General features: G+C 39.5%; 2 protein-coding genes across 3 annotated transcripts; both read left to right on the forward strand.

The window, feature by feature from the left end:
* Nucleotides 1-1710: 1710 nt before the first annotated feature.
* LOC129862271 (parvalbumin beta 2) lies at nt 1711-4664 on the forward strand. Its single transcript, XM_055933764.1, has 5 exons — nt 1711-1775; nt 3024-3087; nt 3563-3695; nt 3995-4104; nt 4262-4664. The coding sequence occupies exons 2-5, from the start codon at nt 3030-3032 to the stop codon at nt 4285-4287; spliced, it is 327 nt and encodes a 108-aa protein (XP_055789739.1). The 5' UTR covers nt 1711-1775; nt 3024-3029; the 3' UTR covers nt 4288-4664.
* A 7139-nt stretch (nt 4665-11803) lies between these two features.
* Nucleotides 11804-20265, forward strand: LOC129831033 (parvalbumin, thymic CPV3-like). 2 transcript variants are annotated; one of them, XM_055895160.1, is made up of 5 exons: nt 11804-12114; nt 13044-13111; nt 13790-13922; nt 15473-15582; nt 19920-20265. In XM_055895160.1, exons 2-5 carry the CDS (start codon nt 13051-13053, stop codon nt 19943-19945), a joined length of 330 nt encoding a protein of 109 aa, XP_055751135.1. In that variant the 5' UTR covers nt 11804-12114; nt 13044-13050; the 3' UTR covers nt 19946-20265. The 2 variants fall into 2 exon arrangements, with proteins under 2 accessions (XP_055751135.1, XP_055750416.1); XM_055894441.1 differs by having other exon boundaries at nt 11806-12105.
* Nucleotides 20266-21702: the final 1437 nt, after the last annotated feature.

Genomic DNA, 21702 nt, shown 5'->3' on the forward strand with positions numbered 1-21702 from the left:
TATTGAACAGATTAATGATTCCATAAGTTATTAGGCCCTAATTAGAGCTCTATGAATTCATATTTTTCATGTGGTCTGGTATAATTTTGTATTTTTTACAAAATGTGCAAATATTATATAACAATTACAAACAAACAAAGAAGATCATATGATAGATAAAACAACCTATAAAATGTAATGTGACATTTTGGGTTAGATTTTGAATTATGTTGTTATGTTGCCTGAGTTTTTTGCTTTTATTTTCCTCATATATAATTTCAATTGTGTCAGCAGCACTTGGTGATTTACACACTAGTTAAAAGTCCAAGGAAGCCGTTTTTATCTCAATATCAAATTACTTCTGGGTAACAATTAATTACTTTACAGTGATTGTTTTCAATTTAAATGGTCAAAAATAAACAAAAATAGATTCATAGCAAGAGCCATTTCTCAAGCAAGAATTTTGCTAGGACTGTCTGGGAGTGGCCTGAGTGGGGAGGGGAAATTTGAAAACTAGCTGTTATTGGCAGAGAGCTTTGGAACTGTCTTTGTTATTAGTCTACTAACTAATTTATCGTCTGGTGATGTCCCCAGCCATTCCAAAACCCCATCCCAAAACAGTCACATTTCAGACAGTCTTTTCAAACAGCTCTTACACTAAAACTGCATTATCATAATTTTCACAATTTCATAGTATTATTCCAACCTTAAAGTGTGGAAATATATATAAAACACAGGAAATCACATTTTTGACTGCAATGGGCCTTTAAATGGTGTTTTAAAATTATTAACATAAAAGACACATCAACACTACTATAATTAGCCATTCAAGTAATTCAAGTGTCTTTGTTTCCTTCTGCAACTTAATACAGCACTCTACACCTACAGCAATAGATCATACACTCTACTTTGTTCGACACTTAGGCTACATTAGCAACCACTCATTACAGACATTTTGCACATGCCAATAACTCATTAGAGCAACTCAGTTGTATATTAGACCTTTGAACTGTTAAACTAAGTGGATATTGATGCATTTTGTAAAACAGACAGTAAAACATCAATAAAAACCCAAGTAAGCGTTTCACTGTTAGGGCTTTTTTCAATGTGGTAAGCTGAAGCGATATAAATGTAAAGGTCATTTCAGATTGAGTCGATATATGCATCGTTTACCGAGAATGCGGTCTTTGCTAAAGCAGAAACATTGTCTTTAAATTTCAATCACTCTGTAAAGCTGAACTTCCGTAATGTGGATGGAATAGAGCCCTGTCTACACCTGTTGTTTACAAAGCATGTGACAAATAACGTTTCATTTGAAATCTAAACATTTGAAAATATTTTTTAAATATCACAGTGACATTTGTGCACGTGCAGGTGCTCACTTGTGAACTTCGAAGCCAACAAAAGATTCAGACATCTGTGTGTAAAGTCTGGTTTTCAATAACTACAAATTCAATTTACCTCATCACATCATCTGTATGGCTTTTCACAGGATATAAATCTGCATCGGCTGCAAGTATACTTCATCCATAGCAGAAGTGTATATTATTAGCCTGATTTAATATTTAGCATACAAGTACCTTTTAAGCATCTTCATGTATGTATATATAAATAGAAAGGACCCCGACTACTGGACACATTTTCAACCAACTGCTTTGCATGCGGTGTCTATTACATTACGTCTCATGTTTCAGGTGAGTAGGGTATATAAGGTCGAAGGCTTAGGCAGGGGGGGCTTACACCAGTTGGCAGAATCATCTTTGCGAATCCACTCAAGCCTTAGAGCCAAACCTGAGGTGAGTCTGTTGCAGAGGGATAAATCTTAATCTTGTCAGGTCGACAACATCGTGCATGTATCTTCAACCCTTCGGCTTCACTACACCTTGCTATGGAACTGAACATGGAGGAAGCATCTACTATAAAGACTATCTCAATTAAATAAACTTTTTGCCTTTGGAATAATCAAGGAACCAAATGGAAGGACATCATACAACTAAATCCCTAGGCTACATCATTGGGATGATATACTTTATCATTCACTACCTGCAAGTCTGGGCTTTGGAATAGAAGACCTTCCATCCTGATGCTCTGCTGTGTGAACCTATCCTAACCAAAAGAACCTATCCTAACCAAAAGAACCTATCCTAACCAAAAGAACCAAAACTAACCAAAAGAACCAAAACTAATCAAAAGAACCTATCCTAACCAAAAGAACCAAAACTAACCAAAAGAACCAAAACTAATCAAAAGAACCTATCCTAACCAAAAGAACCTATCCTAACCAAAAGAACCTATCCTAACCAAAAGAACCAAAACTAACCAAAAGAACCTATCCTAACCAAAAGAACCTATCCTAACCAAAAGAACCTATCCTAACCAAAAGAACCAAAACTAACCAAAAGAACCAAAACTAATCAAAAGAACCTATCCTAACCAAAAGAACCAAAACTAACCAAAAGAACCAAAACTAATCAAAAGAACCTATCCTAACCAAAAGAACCAAAACTAATCAAAAGAACCTGTCCTAACCTATCCTAACCAAAAGAACCAAAACTAACCAAAAGAACCAAAACTAATCAAAAGAACCTATCCTAACCAAAAGAACCAAAACTAATCAAAAGAACCTGTCCTAACCTATCCTAACCAAAAGAACCAAAACTAATCAAAATAATTTGTCCTAATCAAAAGAACCAAAACTAATCAAAAGAACCTGTCCTAACCTATCCTAACCAAAAGAACCAAAACTAATCAAAAGAACATGTCCTAACCTATCCTAACCAAAATAACCAAAACTAACCAAAATAATATAACTTTATTTTCAGATGTTAATAACATAACAATAACTATGTTATTACCACTTATATTATTAGGAAACGCAATTGTTTAATATGGGTTGAGAGGTTCAATCTTCCAAATATCCAACTTGGATAAAGGACAAAGTTTCAGCATAATGAAATCCGTAGTTTCAGTTGCTATACAGAAGCAGGTGAAGAACAGACTAACATTTGCTTTGCTGTAACTGATCTTCTCTGCTTTCTCCACAGCTAAACATGTCCTTCGCCGGTCTTAACGATGCTGATGTTGCTGCAGCCCTCGCTGCTTGCACAGGTACACCTCTTATAGATGCCTCAGTTCACTTTCACTCTCTTGTCTGTCTGTCTGTCTGTCTGTCTGTCTGTCTGTCTGTCTGTCTGTCTGTCTGTCTGTCTGTCTGTCTGTCTGTCTGTGTCTCTCTCTCTCTCTCTTTCTCTCTCTCTCTCTCTCTCTCTCTCTCTCTCTCTCTCTCTCTCTCTCTCTCTCTCTCTCTCTCTCTCTCTCATATTGTGTGTAAGCAGGCTTTTTTTTTTTTTTTTCTGTTTGTGGTTGATGATAAGATAGATGAGAGGGATATAGCACAGAAAAGAGTGACTGGAATATTGAACCGCTGCCTCCAGGAGAGTGTGGTCCAGTCTGGGGCAGCAGCTCTACCACTAGACTATTCCTGGGCAAGCAGGCACAGCCATGGCTCACCAGCATTGTTCAGTATAGTTGTAACTGTGAAATCCTCCTACAGCACTTTAATGGATACCTGATCTCCCCTCAGCTGCTGACTCCTTCAACCACAAAGCGTTCTTTGCCAAGGTTGGCCTGGCCAGCAAGTCCAACGATGACGTGAAGAAGGCCTTCTACGTCATTGACCAGGACAAGAGTGGCTTCATTGAGGAGGATGAGCTTAAGTAAGGACCCCTCTGATATTCCACTCATCCTCTAACACCTCTGATTCTGGTTTATATCTGCTCTCTCATGCCTCACCAGGCTCACAGCTCTGATGGTGTGCTGAAAGGGAGAGTTTGATCATGTTCCTGAGAGTGAATGGGGGCTTGACTGATTGTTTAGTGTGGGGGGACAAATACCTAACTTCAAACCTACCTCTCTGTATTTTTAGCTCTGCAAAATATGAGTGGAGAAGGAGAGCAGCAGGATAGTCTGTATTCACGGTCTTTGCTTATTGCCTGTATGCACTGTATCCATCCAGGCTGTTCCTGCAGAACTTCTCTGCTTCTGCCAGAGCCCTGACTGATGCTGAGACCAAGGCTTTCCTGGCTGATGGGGACAAGGATGGTGATGGCATGATTGGAGTTGATGGTGAGGAATATTCCTTTTGGAATTTTGGAGCATTCTTTCAACAACAAGACATGCATGTTCCTTGCAAGTCTTTGCAATCTCAGATGTAATTGAAAATGAACTGTTGAATAAGAAATTATTGAACCATTGATATACATTTTTGTGTTCACATTTCCAGAGTTTGCTGCCATGATCAAAGGATAAATAAAGACCCGACCAACACCTCTTGATCTTAAGGAACAACTTGACCCAAGACATCCCCCTTTTCATCTTAACACTTTTATACACGTGACTGTGACTGTCTGAGATGACACCCTATCCCATAGATAGTGCACTACCTTTTCCCATTGCCGATGGGCAAAAGTAGTGCACTACATAGTGAATAGGGTGTCATATCAGACATAGCCTGTGACTGTCTACCCATAGTGCATCTTTCTGTCCACTTTGAATGTAAATGTAGCATGGCTGTGTATCCGCTGTCCTCGTTAATTTGAGTTTTGCTTTACTGTCAAATCAATGGTGCACCTTTTGGGAAATGGACGTCGAACGATATAGAAGAGAATAAACGTTATTTTTCAAAATGGTGTCTCATCTTTTCTTTAGAGTTTGCTTGAATTTCAGTACCACTCCACATGCGAGTACCTATTTAGACAAGAGGGGAATTTTGTCATCACCTGACCCCCTTTAATAGAGATTTTCTCACAATACTGATCTGAACTGAACCAAGCTGTACTGAGCTGGCCTGGTTACGCATCCCCCATAGTTGCTCAAAAGGACAATGTGAAAAAAAATATCGAAACCAGCATAGTTTGGCTCAGTAGGATAGTGCGAAAAGGATATAAGCGGAGCATCCGCTATTTATCATCAAAATGATCACCAAATACAGTAGTAACTAAGGTGAGGAGTTGAGAGGTCAATGGTTGAACTGGAATAGTCACGTCATATAGTAGCTAACATTAAGTGGTTAGTCATGTATATTTCTGTCACTAAGACCTAAATCTAACTTTCAGTTATTTGAAAATGAAATAATCTCCAAAATATACAGTTGAAGTCGGAAGTTTACAAACTTAGGTTGAAATCATTAAAACTAGTTTTTCAACCACTCCACAAATTTCTTGTTAACAAACTATAGTTTTGGCAAGTCGGTTAGGACATCTACTTTGTGTGTAACAAGTAATTTTTCCAACAATTGTTTACAGACAGATTATTTCACTTATAATTCACTGTATCACAATTCCAGTGGGTCAGAAGTTTACATACACTAAGTTGACTCTCCCTTTAAACAGCTTGGAAAATTCCAGAAAATTATGTCATGGCTTTAGAAGTTTCTGATGAGCAAATTGACATAATTTGAGTACTTTGGTGAGAAAAGTGCAAATCAATCCCAGAACAACAGCAAAGGACCTTGTGAAGATGCTGGAGGAAACAGGTACAAAAGTATCTATATCCACAGTAAAACGAGTCCTATATCGACATAACCTGAAAGGCCGCTCAGCAAGGAAGAAGCCACTGCTCCAAAACTGCCATAAAAAAAGCCAGACTACGGTTTGCAACTGCACATTGGGACAAAGATCGTACTTTTTGGAGAAATGTCCTCTTGTCTGATGAAACAAAAATAGAACTGTTTAGCCATAACGACCATCGTTATGTTTGGAGGAAAAAGGGGGAAGCTTGCAAGCCAAAGAACACCATCCCAACTGTGAAGAACGGTGGTGGCAGCATCATGTTGTGGGGGTGTTTGCTGCAGGAGGGACTGGTGCCCTTCACAAAATAGATGGCATCATGAGGTAGGAAAATGATGTGGATATATTGAAGCAACATCTCAAGACATCAGTCAGGAAGTTAAAGCTTGGTCGCAAATGGGTCTTCCAAAATGAACCAAAGCATACTTCCAAAGTTGTGGCGAAATGGCTTAAGGACAACAAAGTCTATTATTAGAGTGGCCATCACAAAGCCCTGACCTCAATCCTATAGAAAATGTGTGAGCAGAACTGAAAAAGCATGTGCGAGCAAGGAGGCCTACAAATCTGACTCAGTTACACCAGCTCTGTCAGGAGGAATGGGCCAAAATTCACCCAAATTATTCCGTGAAGCTTGTGGAAGGCTACCTGAAACGTTTGACCCAAGTAAAACAATTTAAAGGCAATGCTACCAAATACTAATTGAGTGTATGTAAACTTCTGACCCACTGGGAATGTACTGAAAAAAATAAAAGCTGAAATAAATCATTCTCTCTACTATTATTCTGACATTTCACATTCTTAAAATAAAGTGGTGATCCTAACTGACTTAAGACAGAGAATTTTTACTTGGATTAAATGTCAGGAATTGTGAAAAACTGAGTTTAAATGTATTTGGCTTAGGTGTATGTAAACTTCCGACTTCAACTGTAGCTATTTTTAAAGCAAAACATAGTAAGTTCATTGCTGTTTCAGTTAAATCCACCAGAAAATACATATCAAATATTACAACAAATATTATGATTAAACTCAAATATACAAATTGATAAAAAAATATATATACTGTATATATTTTTTTAAAGGTATAATATTTGTAAATGATATCATAAATTGGACTGGTAGAATTATGTCACACATGCAGTTTACAAAAATATACAAAAATGCCTGCTATATTGAAAATTATAGCCAACTAATTGCAGCAGAACCGCAAAAATGGTAGAGGCAAGTGGAAGGGGGACATGGTAAGGAACTTGTCTGTCGGCCCTGCATTAAAGACCAAAATTGGTTAAAGAAAATTGTGCTAAATAAAAAAGTATACCAGTTTCATTTAAGGACAAAGGAATTGAAAGTTGTGCAATACAGGTTGCAAATTATTTTGTTACGTTACAGCTTTATTCTAAAATGGATTCAATTGTTTTATTTTTCTCATCAATCTACACACAATACCCCATAATGACAAAACAAAAATAGGTTTTAAGAAACGTTGACAAATGTAATTTTTTTTAAATGAAAATATCACATTTAAATAAGTATTCCGACCCTTTGCTCTGTACTTTGTTGAAGCACCTTTGGCAGTGATTACAACCTTGAGTCTTCTTGGGTATGATGCGACAAGCTTGGCACACTTGTATTTGGGGAGTTTCTGCTTCTCTTCTCTACATATCCTCTCACGCTCTGTCAGGTTGGATGGGGAGCATCTCTGCACAGCTATTTTCAGGTCTCTCCAGAGATGTTCGATCGGGTTCAAGTCCGAGCTCTGGCTGTGCCACTCAAGGACATACACTTAGGGTCATTGTCCTGTTGGAAGGTGAACCTTCGCCCCTGAGCGCTCTGGAGCTGGTTTTCATCAAGGATCTCTCTGAACTTTGCTCCGTTCACCTTTCCCTCGTGCTGACTATTCTCCCATTCCCTGCTGCTGAAAAACATACCCACAGCATGATGCTGCCTCCTAATGCTTCACCGTAGGAATGGTATCGGCCAAGTGATGAGCGATGCCTTTTTTCCTCCAGACATGAAGCTTGGCATTCAGGTCAAAGAGTTCAATCTTGGTTTCATCAGACCAGGGAATGTTGTTAATGTGACCCACATGACCACACAGCGAGGAAGAGCTGTGACTCACTGGTCTGGACAGGAAGCTATTTATTAAAGCAATATTCACTCAGGAATTGAGCGGACACATCGATTGGTCCTGTAAAATGTTTTTTCCCCTAGGGGGTTGAGACCTCTCATTGTTTGGATTTGAAAATCCAACAGTTGTATTGGAAGGGGCGGCGCTCGTGGGCTGTGTGTGGCTGTGCCTGTGGGTGTTTGAGTGAGAAAGACACACAGGAGAACCAACCAGTAAAACCACAGACCCCTTAATTATCAACACGTCGTACCGAAAACATAAAGATAAACTTTCCAGACTCTGAAGTCAGGAGGATTTCGAGTAAGGTGTCAGTCATTTGCAGGAAAAAGATTCAATCCTAACTAATTATCATCACATTGTGTATCAATACATCGTGCAGTGCTAGCTGCGTTACTACAGATCCTGGTTCAATACCGGGCTGTGTCGCAGCCAGCCGCGACCGGGAGACCCATGAGGTGACGTACAATTGGCCCAGCGTAGTCTGGGTTAAGGGAGGGTTTGGCTGGCCGGGATGTTCTTGTCCCATCGCGCTATAGCGACTCCTGTGGCGGGCCAGGGCATGCACGCTGACACGGTAGCCAGGTGTACGGTGTTTCCTCTGACACATTGGTGCGTCTGGCTTCCGGTTTAAGCATGCATTGTGTCAAGAAGCAGTGCGGCTTGGCGCGGCTGTGTGTACGGGAGTTGCAGCGATGGGGCAAGACTGTAACTACCAGTTGGATATGATGAAAAAGGGGGTAAAAATAAGTAAGTAAACATTACAAATAAATAAATCATATTAAAAAATATATATAAAAAAGATTGACTCCAATGTCCATAAACTAATTATCAACACATCGGACCCAAAACATAAAGACCAACTTTCCAGACTCTGAAGTCAGGAGGACTTTGAGTTAGGTGACAGCCAATTGCATGAAAAATATTACATCTAATGTCCATAAAATAATCCATTGTCATTGAGAGGTAAATTCTTACTTTTGTAGTGGCTAACTGAGTCTGGTGGGATTGCAAATGAAATGTTCATGCAGACGCTATCTTTGGTTGGACTTTTTTCCCATTTATTAGCAGCAAAATTCAAAAACAGGCAGATGTAATCAGTAGGTTCTCCATACCTGTGCCAAAGATGGTGGATTTGAAAGATAATGCCAAAAGGCCTTTTACCATTGGATAAAAAAAAATCACAGTTCCGGTCTACTAAGGGGGTGGCTCTCCCATACGCACCAATGCGATAGCAGCTGGGTCTGGTCTACTTAGTTCTCCCCCTCCAACTCACCACGGATTAACCAGAAAAAAGGCCCTATGAAATGTCTTGCTTTCTCTATTGTCTCTGCCTGTGCCATAGAGCCCCACAGTGGAGGTGTCATAATACCTATGACACCTAGCGATCAAACAGGGAAATGGTTCCAATCGTTTTTCCACCATTAAGTTTTCCCATAGGGGATTTTAGAAACACTTCAAATAAGGGCTGTGTTTCATGTAGGCTTACCCTGCGTGACGTTTTGATAACCATGTAAATATCTCTCAAACAAGGTGTTTTTTCGTCAATATATCCGGCTGTGCAGCCTGATGTACTTGCCATTCCTTTTGCCTCATCCCTCTCAACCATACAATTTTTCAATTCCTCATCAATCCATGGGGATTTAACAGTTTTTACAGTTCTTTTCTTAATGAGTGCTTGATTACTAGTAACTGGAATAAGACATTTAATAAATATGTAAAGTGCAGCATCTGGTTGCTCCTCACTACACACCACAGACCAGCAAATATTATTTACGTCAACAACATAGGAATCACTACAAAACCCTTTGTATGACCTCTTATACAGTATATTAGGCCCAGCCTTTGGAACTTTTAGATATGGCTACTAAATTGAGATCATTAAGATGGGATTAATACATGTTGATGATTTAATTCCTGTGCTGTTTGTGACTACCCTGGTAGGTTGACTGATAACCTGAACAGGGTTGCAAATACTAGTACAGTATTTACAGTTTGAAGTTTTTTTTGGCGTGGGCAGCTTAATGAAAGCCAGTTAATATTTAAATCATGCAGAAAATATACCTCTATTGATATCACATACATTATTAAGCATTTCACACATGTTATCTAAATACTAACTGTTAGCACTTGGTGGTCTATAGCAGCTTCCAGTGACACAATGGTTGGCATTAACTGACCTGGGCTTGGGTAATTGATATGTCATTGGAATGTTTGCTCACGAGTATAATTCATTGTCTGATCCCTCCTGATGACCTGGATGGAATTATGTGATCCTTCCTTAAACCATAGGAAGTCCCACCACGTTGACTACTTCAAAATGGTGAAAGTCCATGGCGCTGCACATGCTAAAACTGGCTTTTGGGCACTAGAGTTCTCTATCTATGTTTATTGCCTTTGCATCCCTACTTCCTGGTCACCTGTGTGCCTATCGGCTACAGGTGACCAGTGACCCATGATCCATGCCTCTAGTGTAGGCCTACTAGACTGCCGACAGACAAACTATAGACAACACAACTTCTGACTCAAACTCGAATCAATCAAACTAGAGGGTTGGAAATAAAAAAAATAAAAAAGCAAAACCTTATCCCTTATTGATTTAATAAGCATATACAACAGTGAACAATTGGTCGAATATTTAGGAGCCATTTTGGCCTACTTATGTGGATGTTATGTTGAGGGCCCTGCATTGGCAGAGACAAACCGCTAGATGGTGTGAAAGTCAAACGATCTAATGCCAGAGGCACTGTCTGGCACTGAATCAAATTATGAAAATTTCACAAACATGTTTCTTCTTCTGTGCATGCCTTTATATTATCTATCAAGATCTGTCAATCAAGAGATGAATGGTTGGTAAGGGGTTGGACTGGGTTTTGGGTCGAGTATAATTGAGAAAAATAATTCCCTTGGTCCCTTCATCTTCCCTCCACCTTCATTTTGTCCTGACTAAATGAAGTCATGAGAGATGCATACTGCTGCTGCTGTTCCGGATGTTTTGAAAGCCTCTACTGATCCCTTACACATCCCTCACCACAGCCAATAAGGTTGTTATAGTGACCAGGTGGAATCACAAGCACAGTGTGCTGGCTATCAGCCAACATGTAGGTTGAGTGAATTTATTCAGGAGGCAGAATACTGTGTGTGGGCTATTCACCTTTACAGTGGAACAGAACACTGTTTGGTACCCTGAGAGTATAACAAAGCTGTGCAGAGCAAACATTTCATACAGGAGTTTTTATTCTAACAATTTCCTGCAAGTTCATATAAACTAAAAGACTTTTGAAAAAAAAGTAAAATAACATGTACAGTAGACTTTATTCACTAAGTATTGAGATTAAGATGTATGTGAGTTAATATGTTGGATTCAAGTGCAACCTTATACTGGTGGGGTGTGACATGGTTAAATTGCCATGCCATTTGCTGATGGATGGCCAGTGTAATATCTGTCTGACAACCTACATTAGATTAGCATGAGAAGATATTAGATAATCTGTCCCCATCTGCTCCCACTTGGTTTTTGACAGAATAGTAGGGCAATTCATATTTTAGGATTACTTACTTAACAGGCAATGCTAATTTTTATCTGCTCATGGATCTGTCAGTAGATGTTTCTTTTGATTATTTGTTAATAATATTTCTCAATGTTCAATGTTATCATATAAATTAAAGTCATACATCATTTAGCACTTTAATGACTCCCACCATTTAAGACTCCCACCACTATTGGGCAGGGGATGGTCAGGGGCAAGAACACGGGAATAAATCACTTGCAGACTACAAATTGACGGCAAGAATCCCAAACAGATATAGCATTTGACAAAAACAGAATAATTTCAAACCTTTATTACATTGGGAAGATCCCATATGCCTCCATTTATGCGTGGGAATACTTGAGAACAGATTTCCTAAATTAAAATCCCTTTCAGCTGATTATCTGGGGATTTTACAGTCTTTTATGTCCAACAACGAAAATTATACTTTTTTAAAGAACAGAAAACTTGGGGGACCAAATAAAATCATTGGGGAAATGCCTATAGAGAACCTTGCTATAGGGAATATCAATACGTGGTGTGTGTGTGCATGCGAGTGTGACGGGGAGAGAGAGAGAGAGAGAGAGAGAGAGAGAGAGAGAGAGAGAGAGAGAGAGATGCGTAAAACACTTGCTGCTATAGTATAAGGGCGGTACAGTTGCCAGTGCCTATTTGCACGCATCAGCTAGTGAAGACGGAAATAAATAGTAGGCTAACGGTTAATTAGTTAGGTAAGGAATTCGAGAGGGGCCTGGCTGTGAGAATTTGATACACGGACAGGTAACTCAAGCATTGCTGATTCTCGGTGTGTCCAGTCCATATATAAGTCCTCATCGGCTGACATCAGTCACCACAAAGCCTTACATCCTCTGCTTTGGACACCGGCAAAGGCGAGACAATCAAAGCGGTGAGCTGGGTAAAACACTATTGGAGTTTTTGGTGTGACGTGTGCGTGCTGTAACTTTGCCGAGATATGCTTAGGTAGCCTAGTGCGGCTCAGGTGATGCGGAGGAAGTTTCGGGTTAATTTACCTGGCTGACCCTCTCTTAGGTAATTTTTCTCGGGAATTTGTGTTTTTAACGGAATTTGGCTTGAAGGTTTTCGCTCAGTAGCCCAGACTATTCCTAATCCATTTGGCAGACGCCATTATGCATATGCATGCAGAAGTGTTGTTGCGTGTTCGTCGATTGCCTTTTTGCCAGATAATTTCAAATCGCCTAAATCTGAGGAATCAGATCCAGCAGCCAGATTACGACAAAGCAGACAGAACAGGGACATAGACATAATTTCACTAAATTGACATCAGCAGATTAAATTAACAGAGCAAGGAGAGGAAAGAAGCTGACAGAACGAACTAAAACTGTACTTTTAGACGTCATCACCTGGGAGGGAGAGAAAGGGACATATAGGTAGGTTTAAAAAGTTGTGTTGTTCAATTCATGGCAGTGTTGTTGGTTCTGGTTACTTAAGATTGATTCATTTCAGAAAGATTCTGAAGAAATTGATTTGTAACATTGCATAGTTGATGAATTTTGTATCAATGCATTATTATTGGCATAGCCTACTGTACACCCTTGTGTAATCCAGCTGCTTTTTTCCATTCATTAAGGAATATGAATGCAGTCAGGATTACTGACTCATATTCTCAAAATGAAGAGACTGGATTTGACCGTTTAAATAGTCCTGGTGTGTGTGTGTGTGTGTGTGTGTGTGTGTGTGTGTGTGTGTGTGTGTGTGTGTGTGTGTGTGTGTGTGTGTGTGTGTGTGTGTGTGTGTGTGTGTGTGTGTGTGTGTGTGTGTGTTTGTGTGTGTGTGAATCATTTTCGATGTTCCTCTGTCCTACAGGATTAATATGTCACTCACTTCTATCCTTTCCGCGGAGGATATTGAGAATGCCGTCAAGGAGTTCCAAGGTAGGTCTTACTTCAGGAGGCAGGACTACCTGAGAAAAGGGAGAGTATTGAGAAAGAGAGAGAGAGAGAGAGAGAGAGAGAGAATGAGAGGAAAACAGAGAGATGAGAGAGATGGTCAGATTCTAACAGACAGTTATCAAGTAAAGTAGGAGTTATTGTTAGGTAAAGTGCTTCCTACTCAGTAGTAGGCTGACAGTAGTCCACAAACTATTACAGTAGAATTTTAGCATCCTGAGGATTGGTTTAGTCTACGTGCTGGGGTGAAGAGGACTGTACCAGTTTAGGAAGAGTGTCTGTGTGCCAGCCTATAAAGGGAGACATTTCCAGTCTGGACTTCAGCCACGCTACCTAAGCTCCTCAGCGAGTCAATCTTGCCTGAACTCTATATATGTGTGTGTGTGTTTGTGCGCACTCACATGCTGCGTGTCTACTGTCTGTGTGTGCATGCATTGGTGCATTTATGGGTGCATGGGTTCCAGCTGTGGCTGGTGGCACTTTAAAGGGAGATAATGGGTCATAGTAATGGCTGGAATGGAATTAATGGAATGGTATCAAACACATCAAACATCTGGTTGCCATGTGTTTGATACCATTCCATTTACTCCATTCCAGCTCATTATTATGAGCCGTCCTCCCTTCACCAGCCTCCTCTGACGTGTTCTCTCTTACTTCATTCAGCCCCAGACTCCTTCAGCTTCAAGAAGTTTTTCCAGCTGTGTGGTCTGACCTCCAAGTCTCCCAAAGAAGTCAAAGATGTCTTCCAGATCCTTGACGACGACAACAGTGGCTACATCGAGGAGTCAGAGCTCAAGTATGACATTTGGAGTAATCCTTTAGAAGGAGGGACACTTGTGACCAATTTCCTGTGTAATGATAATATAGGAATGCAAATTACATAGTCGTTTTACTGACACCTTTATTTAATTACATGGTCATTTTACTGACACCTTTATTTAATTACATGGTCATTTTACTGACACCTTTATTCAAGTGACTTATCGTTAATACATTCAGTTGGCTGTATGTTGCACTGGTGGGATTCAAAACTACAACTGTGCCAATTAGCAGATGCTTTTATCCATAACAACTCACAGTACAGTGAATACATACCATACATTTCTACTACGCGTATGTGATTCCTGCGGGAATTGAACCCATGACATTGGTATTTTGCCAGCAGCACACTCTTATAAGCTGAGCCACACAGGACCACCAACTGTGCCGGCGGCAACCTGCTGAGCCATCAGAACCACAGAGAGTATTTCTAAATGTATGCTGTGTGACAGGAGACTTAATATTATTTAATACAATGACCTATTTTTTTGGTGCAAATGCAACGAATGCCAAGGAGATCAAATTGTCCAATCCAACTGCCCTGTCATTTTAATGAAATGCTACCAAATCAAATCAAGTTTATTTTATATAGCCCTTCGTACATCAGCTAATATCTCAAAGTGCTGTACAGAAACCCAGCCTAAAACCCCAAACAGCAAGCAATGCAGGTGTAGAAGCACGTGCACTCTACCTATTCTCTTCTGTCTATCCTGGGCTGGCCCTTCAAAGCCATACATCTGTGTTGACCGGTGTCAGGGCAGATTACAACTCAGATTACAGCTCTAAAGAGCATAACGTTAATCTCACCATTATTCATTTTTTTAAATAAAATCCATGGGTAAAAAAACAAGTATAATTGTTATATTTGCATTATATAATGTGCTGTCTACATTAAATAAATGTGCCAGCCAGCAGAATTTAGGACACCAACTGTATGACCCAAGTACAGTTGAGTTCATGGACAGATGCAGTATAGCAGAGATTTAACTCAATTGACTGTCCCTCATCTTCTATGACAATGCATATAAAAAAACACTCGTTAGGAAGCTGGCGAGAGACCAGGCTGAACATTGTTACAAAGCTGGCGAGAAACCAGGCTGAACATTTTTACAAAGCTGGAGAGAGACCAGACATGGAGAGAGCAGACAGAACATTGTGCCAGAGAGTTTATCATTTGACGTTTCGGCTGTATAACCTAGCTATATTACTTTCAATCCTTGTTTAAGTTGAGCCAAATAACCTTTATGCCAGAAGGGCTGTCCTGGAAAACAAGTTGTGTGTGTGCGCACGTGACAGATGCATGGTACTGTATGTGTAAGGCTCACAAAATGATTGTATATGTGTTTGTATTCTGATTGTGTGTGTGTGTGTGTGTGTGTGTGTGTGTGTGTGTGTGTGTGTGTGTGTGTGTGTGTGTGTGTGTGTGTGTGTGTGTGTGTGTGTGTGTGTGTGTGTGTGTGTGTGTGTGTGTGTGTGTGTGTGTGTGTGTGTGTGTGTGTGTGTGTGTGTGTGTGTGTACTCCCCTAGGTTCTTCCTGCAACGGTTTGTTCCCGGGGCGCGGACACTGACAGACGCTGAGTGCAAAGGCTTCCTGTCTGCAGCTGATGATGACAACGATGGCAAGATCGGAGTAGAAGGTGAGTCGTTCTCTGTAATCACCTGCAGGCTGGGGCATTATCATGAGCCAGCTGGTAAGGCTGTTAGCATTTCCTTGTATCAAATAGTTTAAAGTTCTTTCTTAGTATTCTGCCATCCTGTTCCAGTATGGCAGAATACTATTGAATCTAAGCCAAGCATGCCGATGGACGGGTGTCTCTATTCATATTTATGGCATTGTATGGCCGTGTGTATTTTGTAGTATGAGATTAACGTTATGCTCTTTAGAGTTGTAATCTGCCCTGACACCGGTCAACACAGATGTATGGCTTTGAAGGGCCAGCCCAGGATAGACAGAAGAGAATAGGTAGAATGTAGGTTTTACAGACAGCAGATGTTTCAGGTCATGAGGAAGGCTTTGGGACAGGCCTGGTAGAGTATAGAGTAGCATGTGTACAAGGTTTTGAGGGTGACAAGAACAGATTGTGGAGTTCAATCAGATGCTCTTAATGGCAATCCCTGTTGGTCTTCTTGCCAAGCAGAGATCCATAAGTCACAGCTTCCAGCAGACCTTGGTTTTAAATAGTATTCGAAACCTTTCATATACTTTTAGCGTTTGATTGAGCCTACCTGGAGTGCCATATGGGTGACGTTTGCATTTTTGGGTCTATTCCATTGATTCCAATAAAGCAGACAATTCAGACAACCCTAAACATTATTCTCTGGTTACAAACCAACGATTTGGTTCAGTGTCATTTTGGTCCGTTTTTTCCACTTCCCCTCTTTTGATGGAATAATAAACCAAAAGGTTTTGTAAGTGTTTGGGTGTTTGTATTACCTAAGGTTTGTTGTTATGCCTTATCCAACATCTTTTGGACATGGGGGCAAATTGATTCTGTGAAAGATACTTATGTACAGTGGCTTGCAAACTTTTTCACCACCTTGGCATTTTTCCTATTTTGTTGCCTTACAACCTAGAATTAAAATGGATTTTTGGGGCTTTTGTATCATTTGATTTACACAACATGCCTACCACTTTGAAGATGCAAAAATATATTTTATTGTTAAACAAACAAGAAATAAGACAAAAAACTGAAAACTTGAGTGTGCATACTATTCACCCCCCTAAAGTCGATACTTTGTAGAGCGACCTTTTGCAGCAATTACAGCTGCAGGTCTCTTGGGGTATGTCTCCATAAGCTTTGCACATCTAGCCACTGGGATTTTTGCCCATTCTTCAAGGCAAAACTGCTCCAGCTCCTTCAAGTTGGATGGATTCCGCTGGTGTACAGCAATCTTTAAGTCATACCACAGATTCTCAATTGGATTGAGGTCTGGGCTTTGACTAGGCCATTCCAAGGCATTTAAATGTTTCCCCTTAAACCACTCGAGTGTTGCTTCAGCAGTATGCTTAGGGTCATTGTCCTGCTGGAAGGTGAACCTCTGTCCCAGTCTCAAATCTCTGGAAGACAAACAGGTTTCCCTCAAGAATTTCCCTGTATTTAGCGCCATCCATCATTCCTTCAATTCTGACCAGTTTCTCAGTCCCTGCCGATGAAAAATATCCCCACAGCATGATGCTGCCACCACCATGCTTCACTGTGGGGATGGTGTTCTCGGGGTGATGGGAGGTGTTGGGTTTGCGCCATACATTGCGCTTTCCTTAATTGCCAAAAAGCTTAATTTTAGTCTCATCTGACCAGAGTACCTTCTTCCATATATTTGGTGAGTCTCCCACATGCCTTTTGACGAACACCAAACCTGTTTGCTTATTTTTTTCTTTAAGCAATGGCTTTTTTCTAGACACTCTTCCGTAAAGCCCAGCTCTGTGGAGTGTATGGCTTAAAGTGGTCCTATGGACAGATACTCCAATCTCCGCTGTGGTGCTTTGCAGCTCTTTCAGGGTCATCTTTGGTCTCTTTGTTGCCTCTCTGATTAATGCCCTCCTTGCCTGGTCCGTGAGTTTTGGTGGGCGGCCCTCTCTTGGCAGGTTTGTTGTGGTGCCGTATTCTTTCATTTTTTTAGTAATGGATTTAATGGTGCTCCGTGGGATGTTCAAAGTTTCTGATATTTTTTTATGACCCAACCCTGATCTGTATTTTCCACAACTTTGTCCCTGACCTGTTTGGAGAGCTCCTTGGTTTTCATGTGCCGCTTGCTTGTTGGTGCCCCTTGCTTAGTGGTGTTTCAGACTCTGGGGCATTTCAGAACAGGTGTATATATACTGAGATCATGTGACAGATCATGTGACACTTAGATTGCACACAGGTGGACTTTATTTAATTACTTATGTGACTTCTGAAGGTAATTGGCTGCACCAGATCTTATTTAGGGGCTTCATAGCAAAGGGGGTGAATGCATACGCACACACCCCTTTCCCAGTTTTTTTGAATTTTTTTTCTTTCTTTTTTTCACCAATTTGGACTATTTTGTGTATGTCCATTACATGAACTCCAAATAAAAATCTATTTAAATTACAGGTTGTAATGCAACAAAATAGGAAAAACGGCAAGAGGGGTGAATACTTTTGCAAGGCACTGTATGTGTATGGTGGTATGCATAATAAAAGTAAGGCACGTGATACAGTGTATTCGAAACTATTCAGACACCTTGACTTTTTCCACATGTTGTTACGTTACAGCCTTATTCTAAAATGGATACAAATATTTTTCCCCCTTATCAATCTACACACAATACCCCACAATGACAAAGCGAAAACATGTTTTAAGAAATTTTTGCAAATGTATTAAAAATAAAAACAAGAAATACTTTATTTACATAAGTATTCCGACAACATTGGGAGACTTCTGGGAAAGCTTGTAAAACAGACCAAGCAGACCAGGCCGGGATTTGGGGTTTGAGAAGTCAATAAGAAGATTTCCATTAACCAAAATCATTGCGACATGTGTAATGGAAACGTCAGATATAGGAGACATTTTCTAAAGATGGTCAACATTTTTACCTGTTGGACAGGAGTGGATTTTTATTTTGTCTAACTGTCTTTATTGCGACAAATTATGACGGAAATGGTGTGATGATTGCCGAATACTTTTGAAGGTACGCGGGGCACGGAATGTAACTATGAAGCTCCAATTCACACTCATTGGTGTAAAGTACTTAAGTAAAAATACTTACAAGTACTTCTTAAGTATTTTTTGGTGTATCTATACTTTACTATACATTTTTTTTGACAACTTTTACTTCACTACATTCCTAAAGAAAATAATGTAGTACAAAAGTACTCGTTACATTTTTTTATGCTTAGCAGGACAGGAAAATGGTCCAATTCACACACTTATCAGGAGAACACGTGGTCATCTGTAGTGCCATCTGCTTTGCTGAATATAAATAATTTGAAATTATTTATAATTTTACTTTTACTTGTGATACTTAAGTATATTTTATAAATTACATTTACTTTTGATACTTAAGTATATTTAGAACCAAATAGTTTTAGACTTTTACTCAAGTAGCATTTAATTGGGTGGCTAACTTTTACTTGAGTAACTTTCTATTAAAGTATCTATACTTTTTCTCGAGTATCATAATTGGGTACTTTTTCCACCACTGGAAACACTTCAACCACTACATTTTTATTCAACACAATCTTTTTTTAGGTGTGACATCATTACGTCCAGCTGTTTTTTATTGACACAAGATAATTAAATTAAAACGCACTTTAGCAGGCAATTGTTGTGTCTATTTTCTATACTTCCTAAATGTGGACCAAAAAAATACACTCCCCTACATTTTTTAAAGGTATATGTAACCAAGAGATGCATATCTGTATTCCCGGTCATGTGAAATCCATAGATTAGTGCCTAATTAATTTATTTCAATTAACTGATTTCCTTATATGAACTGTAACTCAGTAAAATCATTTAAATTGTTGCGTTTAGATTTTTGCTCAGTGTAGTTGAACATGTTATTACTCCAACCTTGTGAAAGTGACAAACTGACATGTTTTCATTTTCATCAAATACAACTTTATATCGAAGGAGTGCCATTGATTTGAAGGCCTGCACATGTGCATTTCGGCATGAGACGACAGTTAGATCCAATGACATGTTTCTGCACATGAGTTTAGCTAGCCAACGTCGCCATGACATCGCCTAAAAGTGTGTTTGGGGATTTCTATTGGAGAAGCAGTTTCTGCCTATCTTCATACTGTACTGTGTTTGATAACAAAGTTCATGTCCATTGTAGTATTCCAATTCCTAATTCTATGGGCTGTCTATTGAAGTGATTACATAAATAACCAACATTTGCGGAGTACTGCTCTGATCTAATCTCAAAATGTTCTTGTTCTTATCCAGAATTAGAACTAATCTCAGAATGTTTTTTGCATTCTAATTCAATGGTTTCTCTCCCGCCACAGAATTCCTGATCATGGTCCAGTCCTGAGAGATCCATGGGCGCAGAGATAGCAGCAGGTGTTCGTTCTCCTCTCCTTCCTCCAGCTTCCAGCCTCAGTCTACTTCCTCAAGCCTACAGCAGCCTCCATTCCTGGAAATTTGATTTTCTCTGTCCTGCTTGAATTGTACCCTTCAAGTTAGATTTTTTTCAGAGCCCCTCTCTATTCAATTACATTTTGAATCCATGAGACCATTTTTGTTTTCCTTTTGATTAAGTTCTAGAAGGTTGTATAGCTGTGCTGCCCCATGTTTTCTTCCAATGCACACCACATTGTCTATCAAAGAAATGAATAAACACATTGTAACGTATTGTGGCGAATTGCATAGTTTTTTTCCCAAACACAACTCCTGAACATTTCAAACACAACTCCTGAACATTCCAAACACAACTCCTGAACATTTCAAACACAACTCCTGAACATTTCAAACACAACTCCTGAACATTTCAAACACAACTCCTGAACATTTCAAACACAACTCCTGAACATTTCCATCTGTTAAATGACTGTATCGTAACCATACAACAGATGCCATGTAAGGAAGTGTTGTATGTTACAATGAACTGAATGTACACTTATCCCTCGAGAGAGTGCATTATCCTATTGTCCTGTAATGGATTTAACAGTGTGGATTTGGGCTAATCCACACTGGAAATCAATTTAATGCACTATTACTTTGTTACGTAGTGTTGCCTAAAATGTAAAGAGCTGCTATGTTAGTTGTAACATTGTGTAACACCGTTCTGTCCATCCAAATCACAATATGAATACACTACAGCTTGTATGACACGGTGCTCTGTCTTAGTTGTGTAAAGCTCACAGGTCATTACAGTGGTTAGCATCACTGCTAGCCCAGCATCAACCCACATATACATTGACCTACTGCACATGAAACAGAAAACAAGATACCATTGAGGTGCCCATTCAGACAACTGTTGAAGGAGTAGGGGAAATCCTTGCCTGTTGTTTCTGACAATCAAGTGTAAAGGAAGCTGTTCTGTTATATTTTCCTCTGTGCTTAAGTAGCTAGTAAAAGTGCGCTATGACCTTAACTGACACCAGTCTATCTCTCAGGCTATATCGGGTAACACTTGTGTCCGCTACACCGCATTAAGTATGTCTGCGTGTTTGTTTGTTTGTGTGCGTGTGTGTGTTTACCTGAATAGTAGAGGACACAATAACCAACCACCATAGGAAATTCTGTCAAAATTTATAGAATATTTTTTTTTTCTGTCATGGGGTCATAAAAGGTTAATGATCAACACTGAGCATAAGATTATTCCATTAAATTTACAAGATTTATTTTGATATATTTGTTTTATTATTTGATAATTAGGTGATGAATAGTTTACTGAAAATAACATTGTTTATTCTTCAGAACAATGAGAAACCGTATTTTGTGGTTGATAGAAATTTCAATAATTAAAAAAATGGATGTTGCGCATTGTTTATCCAGGAATAGGTCTGGAATAAGAGTGTTAAAAGATTTAAAGCAAATGGAGGTGACAGGGTGCAGGTTAAGGCCTCTCAATGTCTCATTGGAAAGACTACCCCTCTTAGGTTTCTGTTGAATGAATTCAATTTAAAGTGATGAGACAGAAAAATTGCCAGTTCCACAGAATTAGGAATTAGAATACTAGAATGTTCATGAACCTGGTCTAAAGGTCAGCCATTTTTGTCAGGGAGTTGGTCAACCATGGTTTGCCAGCGCTGTGATAAGATAGTGTAAAATAATTAATTTGAAAAA

The sequence above is a fragment of the Salvelinus fontinalis genome, chromosome 1 (genome assembly GCF_029448725.1).
Source record: "Salvelinus fontinalis isolate EN_2023a chromosome 1, ASM2944872v1, whole genome shotgun sequence".
In the NCBI taxonomy this organism is placed as follows: domain Eukaryota; kingdom Metazoa; phylum Chordata; class Actinopteri; order Salmoniformes; family Salmonidae; genus Salvelinus; species Salvelinus fontinalis.